General features: G+C 37.5%; 2 protein-coding genes across 2 annotated transcripts; both read left to right on the top strand.

The window, feature by feature from the left end:
• Nucleotides 1–907: 907 nt before the first annotated feature.
• On the top strand, nt 908–10,696 carry atp6v1c1a (ATPase H+ transporting V1 subunit C1a). The gene is made up of 13 exons (XM_084385168.1): nt 908–1,084; nt 2,317–2,476; nt 4,115–4,182; nt 5,679–5,764; nt 5,857–5,951; nt 6,226–6,317; nt 6,793–6,891; nt 6,996–7,064; nt 7,735–7,827; nt 7,944–8,037; nt 8,122–8,219; nt 8,509–8,635; nt 10,201–10,696. Exons 2-13 carry the CDS (start codon nt 2,345–2,347, stop codon nt 10,297–10,299), a joined length of 1,152 nt encoding a protein of 383 aa, XP_084241294.1. The 5' UTR covers nt 908–1,084; nt 2,317–2,344; the 3' UTR covers nt 10,300–10,696.
• A 1,366-nt stretch (nt 10,697–12,062) lies between these two features.
• baalca (BAALC binder of MAP3K1 and KLF4 a) lies at nt 12,063–17,232 on the top strand. The gene is made up of 3 exons (XM_084386237.1): nt 12,063–12,329; nt 14,384–14,523; nt 16,501–17,232. The coding sequence occupies exons 1-3, from the start codon at nt 12,125–12,127 to the stop codon at nt 16,582–16,584; spliced, it is 429 nt and encodes a 142-aa protein (XP_084242363.1). The 5' UTR covers nt 12,063–12,124; the 3' UTR covers nt 16,585–17,232.
• Nucleotides 17,233–18,926: the final 1,694 nt, after the last annotated feature.

The following is an 18,926-nucleotide window of genomic DNA, read 5'->3' as shown; positions in this document are numbered from 1 at the left end:
ATAGACGCTAAAGCTTCAGCTGAAACTGGTAACTTGTTCACACATTTACTATTTTCTACATGGAATGGCACATAGTGCACTATAAAGGGAAAAGGGAACGTTTGGGACAGTGTAAATATGCTTTACATTGGGGTGAATGAAGTCTGGTTTCACATTAGTGTCCTCGTGAACCTGCCACAGCTCCGGTCCAGAGACACGACTGCACAGAGCGGATGAGTTAGTCGGCGCAGACCAGAAAACGTTTCAGACCCATTTGAATTCTGCACAGAATGCCATATTTTAAAGAGATATAGAGGAGATTAGGAGGAAAATGCGGCTTTACTGAGCTCAACGGCTCTGGCCGAGCTGTGATGTAAACGGAACGCTATTGGCCATTTAAAAAGGGGAGGAGTTATTTGATATGTCCCGCCCTGTCTTACTGTTTCAGTGGAAATTAGGTCAACAAGGCACTTCAGTGGGCCTTTAAACGTTAAAGAGACCTTTCTACTAGTACTAACTCTGACAAAAACAGCAGGAGAAAGATGCCCAGGGTCCCTAATCATCTGTGAGAACATGCCATAGAGACACGAGGACTGCAGATGTGAACAGAGCAATAAACTGCAATGTCCGTAATGTAAGACGCCTGAGACACAGAAAGGACAGCTGATCGACCTTGCAGTGCCAAACCACATGTAACCAAATATTTACATATTTCATTCAAATATTTATGCATGTTCAGAAATTCGCTGGAAAAATGTACTTCTTTTAATTTAACTAAGTGACTCACCGTTAACCTCCATGTTTTATCTTCCGATTAATTTTGCTTAATATATTCGTGTAAATCGGTGGCCCAGTATAAAGTGTACTTCAAGTTTTTTGTTTAGGTGAAAAAAGCTGTCGTTATTACTCCAGGCCTCCAGGTGTCGCTGTCGCCTGAAGCTGCGCATGCTCAGATCACAGCAGTCGATCAGCTGACCGTGAGAGAAGCCTTTGGAAAACACTGTGGTGTCATTATGAATATCAAATCCTAAGACTGATTCTTTGGAAATTATTCAGTTAAAATTACTCAATAATCGTCGTGTCATCTCGTTCACGTTGAAATCAGGTAAGACCGCTGGAGAAACGAGAAGACCGCGGTTTGTGTGATCGTGTTGAAACGTCTGCAGCTTTAGCTGTATTTGCTAGTGTGGATTAGAGCTGCCTGAGGTTCATCTTGTGCTAATATATGCTTTAAAATGAACTAATAATGTGTTTTCAGATTGTCACTTGATATTATATACATCTCAAATGTGTCTCAGTGTCGATTTGAGTGTATTTGTCCAGTTATCTTGCACTATGTGTATGAAGTACTGCGTGTTTACACTGTGATGGTTTGATCCATCGGCAGCCTGTTACTGATGATGATCTGAAATATGATCAAACATCTAATAGTGACTCTAGTGAGACAGATCAGATGAGATTATTACTCTAATCAGTGTCCATTCATTAGATTCAAGGTCGCTCTGATGGGCCTCCGCTTCAACTCGTGACTGTCAAGTGTCATTCATTCATTTTGAGGAAATGAGTCAATAAGTTCAGGATGTCCAAAATTAATATTCTCTCGTTCTGACACTCAAAATACATTGTTCCCATTATTTGAAAGTTCCCATCGGATACCATGATTACTTTTTATATTCAAAATTTGATATTTTCTGGTTCAAATTTATATAAATGTGAAGTGAAAGTGTATATTTTAAGTTCTGTATGTCAGGGTCTTACTGTCATGGAAAACCTGGCAATATCATGGAAGTTTTTAATTGTGCTTTACATAAGTATGTTTTTTCCCCCCCAGTTTTTTAAAGTAATGAAAATGTCTATAATCCATATATGTATAGCTATGCTTGAAAATTGTCTGCCAAGTTATTTTTTTATAATTTAGTCTGTTTGGGTCTTTTTAGTGATATCAGCAATAAGTTTAATTTAAATCTTTTAATACACATAAATTAACATGAATTCAGTAATTCATACAAATTGACATCCATACCAGAAATCTATACACAATAATTTCGAAAAAAAAATATCATTTCCTTTTAATAGAAAACCAAATATGAAATGAAAAATATAAATGCATATTTTTATTTTCTTGAAAATCCTAGTGTTTCTAAATGAATTTCTGAAAATAAACTGTATCTATTGTTAAGGCATATATTAATAAAGAGTATTGTTGCATTTTCTTGATTTATTTATCTGAATGTTTGTAAAGCACTACCTTAAATATCTTTGTTCGAGTTGGTACTGCAGTGTGAAGTTTGTACATTTCGAAGTTTATTAATGCCTGTCAACATCTTTCTGCTCTAGACTCTTCATTACTTGTTCCTCAGCAGCCATGACAGAGTTCTGGTTGATTTCGGCTCCTGGAGAGAAAACCTGCCAGCAGACATGGGACAAACTAATGACGGCCACGACTCGCACCAACAATCTGTCCACTAACAACAAGTTCAACATTCCTGATCTCAAGGTCATATTCTTTTCCTCTTCCTCTTTTTTACAGTCCGAGTGAAGTAGCCTTTTGAGCTCTGGTATTACTGATTTCCTTTTTACACAGCTGATTGATTCTATAATAAATACATTTATATAGCCTAAAAGCTGTTGTTGCCTAAAAGGTTGCATGTAATAAATTCTTTGAAATATTGCATATTTATTTCTAAAGCTTCTTTTTGTAATGTCTATATGATGCTTTTCTCATTAAAACAGTAATGATTTTTGTGATTAATTAATCGGCACATCATGTAATTAATTAGATTAAAAAAATGTATCGTTTGACAGCCCTAAAATAAATAAATATATATATATATATATATATATATATATATATAATATTTTTATACACTACCGGTCAAAAGTTTTAGATCGGTAAGATTTTTAAAGAAGTCTCTTCTGCTCACCAAGGCTGCATTTATTTGATTAAAAATACAAACAAAAACAGTAATATTGTGAAATATTATTACAATTTAAAATGACTGTTTTCTATGTGAATATACAGTAAAGTGTAATTTATTCCTGTGATCAAAGCTGAATTTTCAGCATCATTACTCCAGTCTTCAGTGTCACATGATCCTTCAGAAATCATTCTAATATGATGATTTGATGCTCAAGAAACATTTATGATTATTATCAGTGTTGAAAACAGTTTTTTAAATTTTTATTTCAGGATTCTTTGATGAATAGAAAGTTAAAAAGAACAGCATTTATCTGAAATCTAAAGCTTTTGTAACATTAAACACTACCGTTCAAAAGTTTGGGGTCAGTAAGAATTTTATTTTTATTTTTGGGGGAAAGAAATAAAATAAATCAATACTTTTATTCATCGAGGGTGAGTTAAACTGATCAAAAGTTACGGTAAAGACATTTATAATGTTAGAAAATATTCTATTTTAAATAAATGCTGTTCTTTTGAACTTTCTGTTCATCAAAGAATTTTGAAACAATATTGTACACAACCGTTTTCAACATTGAAGATAATAATGAATGTTTTTTTAGCATAAAATCAGCATATTAGAATGATTTCTGAAGGATCACGTGACACTGAAGACTGGAGTAATGATGCTGAAAATTCAGCTTTCATCTGAGGAATAAATTACATTTTAAAATATATTAAAATAGAAAACAGTCATTTTAAATCGTCATAATATTTCACAATAATACTGTTTTTTAATTGTTTTTTATAAAATAAATGCAGCCTTGGTGAGACTTCTGACCCCAAACTTTTGAACGGTAGTGTATAAATATGCTTTTGTTTTAAATTGTACATCTCAAAACTATTAATACAACAATTTCATTCTGTGAAAATGTTCACAGAAATCTTCATGTGTAATTCTGCATGCAAGGTTTCTCTGATTGAAAACAAAAATCAGCCTTTCAGAGGCATTTCAAAAGTCTCAGTCCTATTCCCCAGTGTCAAGTGACCCTGCTGCCCTGTGTCGTCTTGACCAGAGCGTTTCCGCCTGACAGGATGAGAACAGAGGCGGCGCCACTCTAAGCTCCTGCTGTCTCTGTGGGCCGATGCTGATCAAATCCAGCACGGCTGTGTTTGTATTGCTTCATTATACTGGATGGTGATCAAAGTGTCTCTGTTTCTCTTCTCTGAACGCTGCAGGTCGGGACATTAGATGTCCTTGTGGGGCTGTCTGATGAGCTGGCCAAGTTGGACTCTTTTGTTGAGAGGTAAAGTTTTTTTCTCTTTCTTTCTAGTAATAATATATCAATGCTCAATGTCAAAACACCTTGTGTCTGTCAAACCGTGTGTTTCTTTACTCATATAGAGGTGAGGTTATCGTGGCATCGGCCTTAAATGATTTATTAAGAGTTTGTTGATGCACTACATTCTCTTTCCACAATCATATTTAAATTACATGATTTATGGCTTATCCGTAGATGTGAGAATCTCTCTCTCTCTCTCTCGCTCTCTCTCTCTATGGGCCCTATTTTAACGATCTGAAACGCAAGTATCAAACGCGAAACGCGAGTAACTTTGTGGGCGGATCTCGGGCGCTGTTGCTATTATACCGGCGGGATAAATGACTCTTGCGCCCCACGCAAATCTAAAATGGGTTGGTCTGAAGTAGCTTCATTATTCATAGGTGTGGTTTGGGCGTAACGTGAAGTAAACCAATCAGAGCATCTCACATTCCCTTTAAGAGCAGGCATGCTTGTTCCATGGCGGATTGCTATTATAATGGTGGATTTGCCAGGCGCACGCCAGGAGCGGTTCACAGCCGAGGAGACCGATGTCCTCGTCAGGACCGTAAAAGACAGAGAAGTGACATTGGGGATGGGAGAAAAACACCCAAATTAGCTTCGGTTTAAACAGGCGTATGATAATTTGGGTAAATATGTAAGCTAGATTTATGCCTATTTTTTCACATCTTCATGGACGCCACAATGATTTCCCTCGTGTGGTAATATTTCTCCTTGTAATAATGTATGGTTTTCTAAAAATGGGAACTGCTGCGTCTGTGTGTAGATGAGATAAGCAAAGTGTATGCGCGTTGTGCACACGCTACATTGATTATGGCCAAGCATGCGCCCTTAAAATAGCATATGAATAACATGCGCAACGCGACTTTAGACTAGGTTTTTCCTGGTCACTGGCGGAATTGTTTTCTGAAACTGCAAAATAGCACCAGGGAACGTTTGCGCCGGAACACGCCGCCTCTTTTCGCTGAACCGTCCCCGGGAGCGCAAGTTCATTCCCTAATGTACCGACGTGCGTCTGAGGAGGGAAAAGTCCGCTGTGCGTCGGGTGCAAAATAGGAATGATACATGCGTCGGTGTACAAAGGCAATTGCGCTGGGTGCAAGATAGGGCCCTATATATATATAAAACCTTATATTATTCCTGTTTGTCAATATAATTTCCACATAACAGGGGGATTTGAGCTTGTTGTTTTGCAGTATGTCTGCTGCACACCAGACAATATTTTTAATAGTTATTTAAATCTATAGACAGCCATAATGTTCTCCCTTTTTCTAAAAGCCCTTTATGTGATGTCATCCGAAGTAATTTTACCAGCTGAAACTGGGCTTCATGGACACCTCAGTGTTTCTGAATCATCTGATAAATGTGATGTTTTGATGAATTCTGTGTCCTGACCTGGACCATCTCCAATCTTGGAGAGAGAGTTTTCAGAGAGCTGTGATGTCTTTTGATGCCGTTCACAGTGTGGTGAAGAAAGTGGCCCAGTACATGGCGGACGTGTTGGAGGACAGTCGAGATAAAGTCCAGGAGAACCTCCTGGCAAATGGAGGTAAGAATCACTGGTATCTGTGGCATGAAATGGGATCTTACGCTGTTGCTGGTTTTGTTGAATTTATTCTTGTTTTCCATGCTGTGTTTTAGTCGATCTGGTCACCTACGTCACAAGATTCCAGTGGGACATGGCCAAGTACCCTATCAAACAATCCTTGAAGAACATTTCTGAGATTGTATCCAAGGCAAGTGATCTGATCCAATGATTTCTATGTGAATTATGGGACTAAAATCCACAATGACCCTTCGTTTACCACTGATTGCAACATTACATTACAATATTGCTTAATTTTATGCATCACTCATTGGGAATGTATTTTGAATATGTGATATCTCTCAGCCCTATTTAACATATATTATTGATGTGGAGTCTTACTGTTATGATTGGGGCTTCTGGTGCTTGAATGACACCTCAGATGCTGTTTTAAAACGAAACTCTCTCCCCCTGCTGTTCAACAGCAAGTCTCACAGATTGACAACGACCTGAAGGCTCGAGCATCAGCCTACAACAACCTAAAGGGAAACTTGCAGAATCTAGAGAGGAAGAACGCGTGAGTAAATTCAGACGTTTCAGATTAACTCGGGTTTATTTTTAGGGGGTTTATTTCACATGCATTATTTTTTTTATAATAAGGTTTTATTTTATTATACATTTAGTAACTTTTGCTGGAAACCTTTTATTTGTTTAGATGCATTGATATCAACTGTATTTCAAAATATACGATGCAACTTACAATAAATAAATTGAAAATTATTACCTGTTATAAATTCAAAAAAAAAAAAAAAAACTTTGTTTTTTATGGAACATGATATATATATATATATATATATTTTTTTTTTAAAGAATATCCACGCATCTCCAGTTTATACCAGCAGACTTAAAGAAAGTAGTCAAAGAAGTCATAATTTCTATGTTAGGGTGAACTATACCTTTAAGAAAAGCACAAGTTTAAGGAATGACATATATAGTCATGGTTTTGGAAAGCGTTTTCTAATGAACCGATGTGATTTTTGTGCTCTCGCCAGAGGAAGCTTGCTGACCAGGAGTTTGGCTGATATTGTCAAGAAAGATGATTTTGTGCTGGACTCTGAGTACCTCATTACTATGCTGGTGGTGGTCCCAAAGTAAGTGACATATTACAAAACAAAAATAGCCTCTTTGTGCATGCACACAAAACTATTTTGCTGAATTTTTCTCATGCTGACAGCTTATTTTCTTAACCCTTCAGAACAAATTATACCGACTGGCAGCGCACTTACGAGACTCTTTCAGAAATGGTGGTGCCACGATCTACAAAGTAAGCAACTTGCATTAATTCTGTTGGTTATTTACTTTTATTTCCCTGGAAGTGTCTTGTGTGTCAAAGGGATCATGCACCTAGTCACAATATAGAAATGAAGGAAAATGTATCAAGTAATAAGACCATGTTGTGTTTTGACTTTAGATGTGGTGCATTTTTAAAAAGGTGTTTATTTAAACAACTACAGATATTATATCGGGATTTTGAACCTGATATACAAAAGGTTGTTTGGATTTCATGACTAAAAGGCACAATCAATATGTGTCTGAGGCTTGAGGAGAACATGTTTAGGACTTGACTAGACAAATTAGCCTAATACTTATATACTTAAAATTAGACAAATTAGTGTTACTAACGCAGCAGAACAAACAGACATCATTGTCCATCTGTCTGTAGTGTAAAATAAAAGGGTGTCTCACTGGTAATTGTCATTTTTGTGATTAAAGTAATTTTGTGACTATTACTGATGCTAGTACTAATTATAAGTATAAATTAATAACAGCCAGTTACTACCATGATGTATAATGTATCAATATATAAAAATGTTGTGAATTTTCTGCATGCAAAATATATTTCTTTTGTGATTTTGAGTGAAATATGACTAGGAAATATAAGGTTCTCCCTGCTACACAAACACTAAATATTAGTGTTATTTTCTTTCTGGCAGTTTGCTGTTTGAGGATCATGACAGCGGCCTGTTTTCCGTCACACTCTTCAGAAAGGCCATCGACGACTTCAGACACAAGGCCAGAGAAAACAAGTAAACAGCCAATTTTAGCTCCACCATGCGGTCATGAATCACACCGTGTAGATGTCTGACAAAATGTCCAGTTTAAGGATCTTAATGCCTTAGTCATCCCAGTGTCTGCTTTGCAGGTTCACGGTTCGTGACTTCCAGTACAACGAGGAGGAAATGAAAGCAGATAAAGAGGAGATGACCAGACTCTCAACTGACAAGAAAAAGCAGTTTGTATGTATCGACTAGATGGATGGATCGGTACCACATCAGTTTTGGTTATTTTGTTTAACTCTTTAATACATTTGTCCTCTGCAGGGTCCGCTGGTTCGATGGCTGAAGGTGAACTTCAGCGAGGCTTTTATTGCTTGGATCCATATTAAGGCTCTGAGGGTCTTTGTGGAATCAGTGTTGAGGTAGAGACAACCAAACATCTCTTTGGGTTCTTCTTAGAGAGCACATATCTGGAGGAATCAAATTATTATCGAAATTTCTTTCGAAATAAGAGTTTATTGTACTATGCCAACTTTAACTTTCAAAACTTACACAACCTCCTACCCGGTCCAAAGAGAGTATTTTTCACATCAGGTTTATTTTTGTAAATATTTCACAATTTAGCATTACAAAGAGGCTGTTTTTAAAGAATGGGACAGTGAAAACTAGAATAAAAACAACATTTTATGATTATTTCTCCTAAATAAACAGATATGGATTGCCAGTGAACTTCCAAGCAATGCTGCTACAGCCCAACAAGAAGAACATGAAGAAACTGAGGGAAGTTCTGTACGATCTTTATAAGCACCTGGACAGCAGCGCAGCTGCTATTATTGACGTAAGTTTACTGTTGGCCCTAGGCTGTGTTTTTGTGATGTGTGGTTTAGATAATATAAGAAATTATTTTAGGTTTTGTGGCATTTACAGCATTTTTGCACAACAGTCGCATTCCAGAAGTAAAAAATCCATTGGTTATTTCCATATTGATAACATCAGTAGTTTCCACAGGATTTTGTGAGACCTCGTTCTCTCTAGGGCAGGGGTGCAAAACTCAGTTGTTGCCGAGTTCACGCCCATAGGTTTAGTTACCTATGATCACGCGCGTGAACTCGACAATCGACTACTTTGGACTTCGACCGAAAACAGGATGTAAATACAGGTATTTGCGCTGGCTTAAATAACATCATTTTTATTCTTATCTTTCACATCTACTGCAGTCAGATTCACCCGCGTTCACTCCGAAGGAATCACTCACATGACCTGTGCACTTGTAATGACACATCAAGGATATTAAGAGGCTAAAAGCAGGTTTAAACATTGCCCCATTGAAGTCAACAGGGTGCAAATTTTAAAAAGAGGATAACACGGTGTAGGCAACCCCAATTTTTGTCGTTGTTCTCTGTATTGACAGCACTCCAAATGTACAAAAAAATGAGCTCAATGTTAAAATTGACCGGAGTTCTCCTTTAAAAGCACCTGATCCAGCCAATCCTGGAGTCCTTCAGGCTCAGGTGTTGGAGCAGGGTTGAACTAAACTCTGCACGGCTGTGGCCCATCAGGACCTGAGTTTTGCACCCCTGCTCTAGGGGGTTCTGGGGGCATGCCAAGCTCCCCTGCATTCATTCACTGTGAACTGAGCCTTTCTGAGATGCAGAAAACACCAGATCATGAGCTTATCACATGAGCAAAGTGCATACTTTGCTTTAAAACATATGGACTTATTTAATTAAATCACAGTCTTTTGTGATTTGGTAAGGGCACAAAGCCATATGTGCTTTTGATTTAAATTCGTTTGACAGATACTTTGCCAAAGCAATGGTGCAAAATGTTTATTATGTTATCTTTATGTTATTATGAGAAGTTTTAAGATATTGTCATTCATTATGAAACTCTGGCGGCACAGTTTAGACCGGCAGGCCGACATAGTTTAGGTAATTAATGGGAAACACTGTGACATATAAACCATTCCAGTTTTGCGCTGCTGAAATTTTGTAGAAATGCTACTGCATTTTACTGTTGTGGCCTGTTTAAAATCAGCATGAAGCATGAAGTCTTTTGTTCCCTATTGTGACGTATATATGTGTGAAACCGCTTCTGGAACAAGAAAACATATAGGGTGGGACTTGATTTTGTTCATGGAGAATTGTGGTTTGATATTGGTCAAGCTCATTTGAGTGACAGGTTGTCCCGCCCTCACGCCACTAAACACGTCATCAGAGAAGAGATGTTGCTGCAAGAGGGAGGGGAAGTTATTTTGATTAAAGATTTCGAGGCACACGAATAAAAATAACAATAATGATGTGAACGGATAAATGCCACACTGTGGCAGTGTTCCATAAAAAATAAGAGTGGCAATTTTGATTTCATGGTGACTTTAAATAAGTTGTCTTTTTCCTGTTCCAGCAATCTGCCATGGACATTCCTGGCTTGAACCTCAGCCAGCAAGAATATTATCCCTACGTGTACTACAAAATCGACTGCAACCTGCTGGACTTCAAATAGAAGAACCACACTCAATCATGTGCCCCTCTTTTTGTCTCTGTGAATAAATCTAAGTTAAATTAAACTGTATATTGCTGAACTCTCGTTCCAGTCACCCTGTCATGCATGCTCATTCATATTCAGAGATGCTTCTCATCGCTGTTCATCAGTGACGGCAGGAGAGTATCTATATCTGCCGCCCCTAGTATGTTGTTTACATTTCTTTTTTTAAAGAATATCATTGTGTTATCATATGTGCTGGTGAAAGAAATTTATGGTTTTTAAGTCATTCCACTAATTTTTTGTGACCTGTAGTAGTTACATCTAATGTTAGTGATAGACTGTGTGTGAACAGCTGTGTTTTTAACCTTTATTTTTTTAAATGTACCAGTCCAGTGGTCCATTTAAACAAACAAAATGAGAGAAAAAAATGTTACAAAGATGCAATATAAATGTGATGTTATGTACATTTGGTGTTTTAAAGAGTTATATGTGCAAAATTATTGTCATGGAACCAAAATATAAAATGAATAAGTACATAAAATGTGTAGTGGTTTTTGTTGTTGTTGTTGTTGAAGCACATTTACCAAGTAAATTTGCATTTCCTGAAGGATCGCAATAATTTGCTCAAATAAATGCAGGAAAGAAGGCCATTTTGGACTTCAATTAGATCCTTGCAAGTTAGATTTTTGAATGAAAATTATAATAATGCAAGTTAGGATGTGAGACTTTCTTCTTTTTTTGAAGTATATAAGGTATACTTAAAAAAATGGATTGCAATAATGTTTTTACTCTCCAGATGGTTTTTTGTTACGCCCCCATTTTTTTGAAAATTTCTTTAATTAAAGACAACGACTTTAAAATATCCATAAATAAATAAAAAGAATTAATGCTTTGCAAGAGAAATATTTTAAAGTAGATGACCCAAAAATGAAAGTTCTGTCATTATTTACTCACCGGGTTTGTGATTTACGCGCGCAAGTTTTTTACGCAAGCAACCGTCGCTCAACACCACCAAATAAGCAGAAGACACTGCATATCTGCAAATCTGAATATTTACTGAAAATATGTTAGAGAGGCTCAAGTGCCTTGAAACAAGCAGAGTTATTCAGTGTGTTGACATAATTTCCATTTCCTCTGAAACAGGAAAACAGGGCGGGACTGAACAGCTCCTCCCCTTTTTTAAATAGCCAATAGCATTTAGTTTATATCACAGCTCGGAACCGTTGAGCTCGTTAAAGCCGCAGTTTCCTCCTAATCTCTAATGTTTCTCCTTCTAATCTCCCCATCTCTTCAAAATATAGCAGTCTGTGCAGAATTTAAATGGGTCTGATACAATCTCTGGTCTGCGCCATTTTTTTACAGTCTATGCTGGTCTGCGCTGAGTCTGACTATCTATTCTGTACTATTATGTCTCAGACTGTGCGCATGCTGTGGCTGATCACGTGACACTATTTTTTTTTTTATTTCATGGGGACTTTAAAAACGAAATAGCCTAATGAAAGCTGCCATATATAGGCTACAAGTAAAACTTAACTTAAATAATATCTGAATCAATAGCTGACAAGAATAGGTGATTCAAGCCTACTTATAGGCTACGCATTGAATCGCACTATCACGTTATTTAATAAAGATCCAGTAATAACCTAAATATATAATATAATAATATTTAATAACTAGTAGCTTTCAGTCTTGTCTGTTATTAAGTGCTGAAATCACACGCGCCCGTGTTTATATGAATGCGTGTTGAAGATGACGCGCAGCATCGCCGCGTGCGTCTCCGCAGATGTGCTGATCCCCGCGCGAGAATGCCTGCAGCTGCAGACCTGTGCTCGCGTGTGTGAGGATGATCACGGGCTCGATGGGCTGCGGGGGAAGCAGATCCGCCGCGATCGAACCCCGGTATTACGAGAGCAGGGACACCGAGTCGACGTGGCTCACGAGCACGGACACGGAGACGCAACGGGCAGCCGCCGGTAACGGGACCGGCGAGAGCGCGAGCGCGAGCGAGAATGAGAAAACAGCAGCAGCAGCAACAGCAGCCGGATCAGGTCAGACACACACGATCGTCTTTATTAAAAACAGACATAATATAGATAATATAGAAATGACTAGTGATACACACCCCATGGTACCTTTCATGAAAATATCAAATATCATTCATATTCGTTGTATCTTACTGCATATTAATATGGTGATATGACACCCTCTCTGAGGCCCATACTGTATAATACACTAATGGAAATATAGAATATAGGCCTACCGAACAAATGTTTACCATAATAGTGTCTAAATCCAATAGTTAATGAACACTGTGGTAATTTGCTATTAGTCATAATTTCAGTTGTTGTTTTTGGTTCTCACTGGGCCTCGAGACTTCTGTGATTTAAAATAAGACAAAACACGCATACAAAAATAAATAAAAATAAAAAATCTATCTATATAAATATATAAACAACAACAACAACAACAAAAATCGTGGTGTTTCTTGTTTTGGTTGACACTGTCACTGTTTCCTTTTAAAAAGCAGTATTCCCACTGTCATATATTAATTTAAAAGGCATGTAAATGAATAAAATCTTAAAACTTAATAGGCATGTTTATCATGAATACGTATTTGACTAGTTAAAGGGATACTCCACTTTTTTCGGAAATATGCTCATTTTACATCTCCCCCAGAGTTAAACAGTTGAGTTTTACCGTTTTAGAATCCATTCAGCCGAACTCCGGGTCTGACGGTACCACTTTTAGCATAGCTTAGCACAGATCATTGATTCTGATGAGTCCAGTAGCATTTCTTTCAAAATGACTAAAGAGTTTCAATATTTTTCCTATTTAAAACTTGACTCTTCTGTAGTTAAACCGTGTACTAAGATCGACGGAAAATGAAAAGTTGCGATTTTCTAGGCTGATATGGCTAGGAACTACTCTCATTCCGGCGTAATAATCAAGGAACTGTGCGGCTGTACCATGGGTGCAGCAGGCGTAATGATATGACGCAGCGCCTGAAAATAGGTCTAATAGGTTAGACAAACTTAGTCCCGGTCACGTTGGAAGAAGTTACCGAGCTGGGGACTATTTTCAAGCGCTGCGTCATATCATTACGCCTGCTGCACTCATGGTACAGCCGCACACTTCCTTGATTCCTTGATTATTACGCTGGAATGAGAGTAGTTCCTAGCCATATAGGCTTAGAAAATCGCAACTTTTCATTTTCCGTCGATCTTAGTACACGGTTTAACTACAGAAGAGTCAAGTATTAAATAGGAAAAATATTGAAACTCTTTGGTCATTTTGAAAGAAATGCTACTGGACTCATCAGAATCAATGATCTGTGCTAAGCTATGCTAAAAGTGGTACCGTCAGACCCGGAGTTCGGCTGAATGGATTCTAAAACGGTAAAACTCAACTGTTTAACTCTGGGGGAGATGTAAAATGAGCTTATTTCCGAAAAAAGTGGAGTATCCCTTTAAGCTCTAAAATATTATATATATATATATATATATATATATATATATATATATATATATATATATATATATAATTTTAATCCTTATCCAGTAAATCATGAATGACTGGAAAAATAACCATGTACATTTATTGGTTAAATAGATTGGGAACCCTGAGAAAACTTCTAGAATCCTGAATTTATGTATAATTATTGTTATTATCATTTTTTTAAATTACAGAAACTACAGAAGTTGCCAAAAGGGATGTCCGGCCTAGGAAAATTGACGGCATAAATTAAATTATTGACATCTAAATTTTTTACATTTGTTTAAGATTTGGTAAAACAGTTAATTTTTTTTTATTTATGATAATGCATTGAAACATGCCAAATTGTGCCAACATAATTCTTGGCCAGGCTGTCATACAAAAAAATTATGAACACGTTACAGTCTAAATGAACAGTCTAAAGTCCTTGGTTGTAGTCTTTTTCCTGTGAGCTTTATTTCTTCTTCTGTGCATTTTTAATAAAGACATCACCTTTGGCCACTACTATTGAAAGCCAATACTACAGCTAGGGAGCCTTTAGAGTCAAAAAGCGTGAGATCCATTGGTGCACATTCATATGAAGAACTTCTGTGCTGTTGTTGCTGTAAAGGTCAGAGGGAAGAGAAGCCCATGACGGGGACCAGAGGCTCTTCTGCCAAAGAGAAGAAGCTGGTGAACACCGGCACACAGTGTGGCAGACGCGCCACGCTCACCGACACCACCCAGAGGAGACCGGCACACAGAGATGAGGTCAGGAGCATACACACTCATCACGTGTCATAATTCACCTCATAATCAAAAAAATATATAGTTCTTAAAGGGACAGTTCACCCAAAAGTGAAAATTCTGTCATTAATTACTCGCCCTCATGTCGTTCCAAACCCGTAAGACTTTCGTTCATCTTCAGAACACAAATGAAGATCTTTTTGATGAAATCTGAGAGCTTTATGTCCCTCCATTGACAGCTACGCAACTACCGCTCTGACGCTTCAAAAGTTCATAATCATTGGTTCAAACGTGCTGCGTAACACGAGAATGAACCTCATTGGTTATTCCAGAAGCTCAAACGTGCTGCGTAACACAAGAATGAACCTCATTGGTTCTTGCAGAAGCTCAAACGTGCTGCGTAACACGAGAATGAACCTCATTGGTTCTTGCAGAAGCTCAAACGTGCTGCGTAACACAAGAATGAACCTCATTGGTTCTTGCAGAAGCTCAAACGTGCTGCGTAACACGAGAATGAACCTTATTGGTTCTCGCTGAAGCTCAAACGTGCTGCGTAACACGAGAATGAACCTCATTGGTTCTTGCAGAAGCTCAAACGTGCTGCGTAACACGAGAATGAACCTTATTGGTTCTCGCTGAAGCTCAAACGTGCTGCGTAACACGAGAATGAACCTCATTGGTTCTTGCAGAAGCTCAAACGTGCTGCGTAACACGAGAATGAACCTCATTGGTTCTTGCAGAAGCTCAAACGTGCTGCGTAACACGAGAATGAACCTCATTGGTTCTTGCAGAAGCTCAAACGTGCTGCGTAACACGAGAATGAACCTCATTGGTTCTTACAGAAACTCAAACGTGCTGCGTAACACGAGAATGAACCTCATTGGTTCTCGCAGAAGCTCAAACGTGCTGCGTAACACGAGAATGAACCTCATTGGTTCTTACAGAAACTCAAACGTGCTGCGTAACACGAGAATGAACCTCATTGGTTCTTGCTGAAGCTCAAACGTGCTGCGTAACACGAGAATGAACCTCATTGGTTCTCGCAGAAGCTCAAACGTGCTGCGTAACACGAGAATGAACCTCATTGGTTCTTACAGAAACTCAAACGTGCTGCGTAACACGAGAATGAACCTCATTGGTTCTTGCTGAAGCTCAAACGTGCTGCGTAACACGAGAATGAACCTCATTGGTTCTCGCAGAAGCTCAAACGTGCTGCGTAACACGAGAATGAACCTCATTGGTTCTCGCAGAAGCTCAAACGTGCTGCGTAACACGAGAATGAACCTCATTGGTTCTCGCAGAAGCTCAAACGTGTTGCGTAACACGAGAATGAACCTCATTGGTTCTCGCAGAAGCTCAAACGTGCTGCGTAACACGAGAATGAACCTCATTGGTTCTCGCAGAAGCTCAAACGTGCTGCGTAACATGAGAATGAACCTCATTGGTTCTCGCAGAAGCTCAAACGTGCTGCGTAACACGAGAATGAACCTCATTGGTTCTCGCAGAAGCTCAAACGTGCTGCGTAACACGAGAATGAACCTCATTGGTTCTCGCAGAAGCTCAAACGTGTTGCGTAACACGAGAATGAACCTCATTGGTTCTTACAGAAACTCAAACGTGCTGCGTAACACGAGAATGAACCTCATTGGTTCTTGCTGAAGCTCAAACGTGCTGCGTAACACGAGAATTAACCTCTTTGGTTCTCACATGTAAAGTGATCATGCTTGAGCTTCTGTTTACCACAACTGATGTGTGAGTTGATGAATGTGAATAAAAGCCTAAATTCAATCTGTTCATCATATACAGCGATCGTGTCTTTTCAGAAAATTTTGCCCAAACCGCTCAATGCATATGGATTAGTTTTACTTAATTGTCTTTCATGCAACAGTCCTTATTTCTTTCTTTTGATGTTGGGTTATATAAAGATGAGCTGGACCTTTTATCTTCATCTCATATCAGCATGCAATCAATCTTTATAGGCTTGATATTTTTGTCTTGCAGGTTAAAAGTAAATCAAAGAAAATCCCCCAGCCTGAAGGGGTTAAAAGTGTCCGTCCGGCGGTAAACGCTGAGGTGATTCCTTGACATGAGAGTTTGTGGAAGAGTCGCCGCTGTCGAACACAATCACAGTGCCACAGTCTAACGAGGGACTTTCATTGTAATTAAATGCACATGGCAGATTTGATCCAGTTCCGTCTGTCCGTCTGCATGTAAACGTCGAGCGCTGGAGCAGATGAAGACCCTAACATGCTGCAACACGTCTCATTTTCAACTGGATCAAGCCTTTATAGAGCTGCATCCCTGTTCCTAAAGTACTTCTTTCCAAACCGTTGTTAATTTTGAATATTTTCCTGGTATTATGTATTTTGCCATCAGTATTGTGCAGGTTAGTGATATTCTAGTGCCTAATGAGTCTGTTTGATAATGCAGATACACAGATGTCTCAGGTTGTGATTGTATGAAATGAAAACACATCCAAACATAACATTGTCTTGCTCCTCTGAATGGAATGGAAACTGTTTGGTGTCCAGTCGGCAGACTGATTTGTTTATGATTTAGAGAAGCGACATGTTTGATTTGAATCGGTCAATTTGTTCATCATAATTATGACATTTTTTATAGGGACGCTGGGAAGGATTCCCCAAGTAAAAACAGCACAAGAATATTTTGACGTAATATTTTACTATAAAAACTAAGCAATTGATAAAAAATAAAAGCATAATAAAACATTCTAAAACTGAACGAGTTTCTTATCTTATAAATTACATTTACATTTCAACAGTGTTTGTTTGTCTCCATCATGTACTACTGATATACAGTGCTATGCATAAGTTTAGACACCCACACTAAAGTTGACTAAAAAGAGGAATAAAAAATCATCTTTTGGAAACTGAACTTAATGCCTTAATTTAAAAAATTAGGAAAAATCCAACCTTTAAGGACACCAATTTTCTTTGTGAATGAATAATGTATCGTAAATAAATAAATGTTCTTCCTTAAAATACAGGGTGCATAAGTTTGGACACCCCTATGTTAAATTCCCATAGAGGCAGGCAGATTTTTATTTTTAAGTATTTAAAAAAAAAAAAAAATTAGGATAATATGCAGCCTGCCTCTATGGGAATTTAACATAGGGGTGTACTTACTTATGCACCCTGTATTTTAAGGAAGAACATTTATTTATTTACGATACATTATTCATTCACAAAGAAAATTGGTGTCCTTAAAGGTTGGATTTTTCCTAATTTTTTAAGTTAAGGCATTAAGTTCAATTTCCAAAAGATGATTTTTTATTCCTCTTTTTAGTCAACTTTAGCATGGGTGTCTAAACTTATGCATAGCACTGTAAATATTGTAAAGTATGATGATTTTAGGTATTTATCATATTTCACACCCAAATCAACTGAAATAAGTAATAAAATTGTATGCAGGAAAAATGACCGTGACATAAAAGAGAATCTAATGAAGGGAAAAAATCGACATAAAACTAAATAGAATGTTGTGATGTATTTTGTATAAAGCAGACGCTCCACATATAATTACGTGTAAATGAGTAAAATTCACACCCCAATTATTATTGTATTTTTTTTATTCTGGTGAGCATCACTGGCTGAGAAAAAAAATGAAAAAATGACAGCCATTGATCAAAGTACCATGTGGACTGTTTCTCATGCAAGCACATTGCATCTGATTTTTTTTACACATTTATTTACTGTACACGTTCCTAGATTTATGACTTCAGTGATACTCTAAAATGTGTCAGAATGCATTTGTGCAGATGTTAAAAAGCATGAGCAGTTTTACTGCAAACAGACACATGATTTTGGACTGTATGTTAAACTGACTTGATGATATTGCAGTGCTTAAAAAGGCAGTGTTTATAAGGCAAATCAATTGCTTTAAAGAGGGAATCAAGAGACACTTCACAGCTAATGAACCAAACGAACACCATCCCCACCTCTCATGCACACTCATAGCAGTCTCTCATTTCACACTGGATTACTGAAGGACAAAGGCAACTTTACAAGATCTTGCTTCAATGATTTACCATTTTTCTATAAAATTAAACACAGATTGTTACATTATCAGATGATTTAAAAAAAGAAACAAAGAGGACAGAAACAACTAGCAAAATTATAAGATGAGGTTGCACTGAAAACATCAAATGAATGTGTATTATAAAACATTCTGCAACTCTGTATTCTTTATTTTACCACAACAGTGGAGGAAAATAAACTTATCAAAAAAAGTAAGATCCGATGTTATCAGCTGGTCCAAATATAAAAACACAAATCCCCAGATCATAAAAATGAGATAAAAAAAGCTCTTTTACAGATGATGTCTTGGTAAATAGCTCTCAAAAAGAAACTGCCTGTAAATTAATGTTTGACCCCAAAACGTGTGATTGACAGATCAGATTTAAGATT

This window comes from Rutilus rutilus (genome assembly GCF_951802725.1).
Source record: "Rutilus rutilus genome assembly, chromosome: 17".
Taxonomy (NCBI): domain Eukaryota; kingdom Metazoa; phylum Chordata; class Actinopteri; order Cypriniformes; family Leuciscidae; genus Rutilus; species Rutilus rutilus.
This window is presented reverse-complemented; position numbering and strand designations above follow the sequence as displayed.

Excerpts from the sequence above, each read along its gene's own strand:
- atp6v1c1a (XM_084385168.1), top strand. The coding sequence starts at position 2,345 with ATGACAGAGTTCTGGTTGATTTCGGCTCCTGGAGAGAAAACCTGCCAG. Across the intron at positions 6,892-6,995 it reads ATGCTGGTGGTGGTCCCAAA|AACAAATTATACCGACTGGC; the intron begins GTAAGTGACATA and ends TTAACCCTTCAG. Across the intron at positions 7,828-7,943 it reads CACAAGGCCAGAGAAAACAA|GTTCACGGTTCGTGACTTCC; the intron begins GTAAACAGCCAA and ends TCTGCTTTGCAG.
- baalca (XM_084386237.1), top strand. The coding sequence starts at position 12,125 with ATGATCACGGGCTCGATGGGCTGCGGGGGAAGCAGATCCGCCGCGATC. Across the intron at positions 12,330-14,383 it reads AGCAACAGCAGCCGGATCAG|GTCAGAGGGAAGAGAAGCCC; the intron begins GTCAGACACACA and ends GTTGCTGTAAAG. Across the intron at positions 14,524-16,500 it reads GACCGGCACACAGAGATGAG|GTTAAAAGTAAATCAAAGAA; the intron begins GTCAGGAGCATA and ends TTTGTCTTGCAG.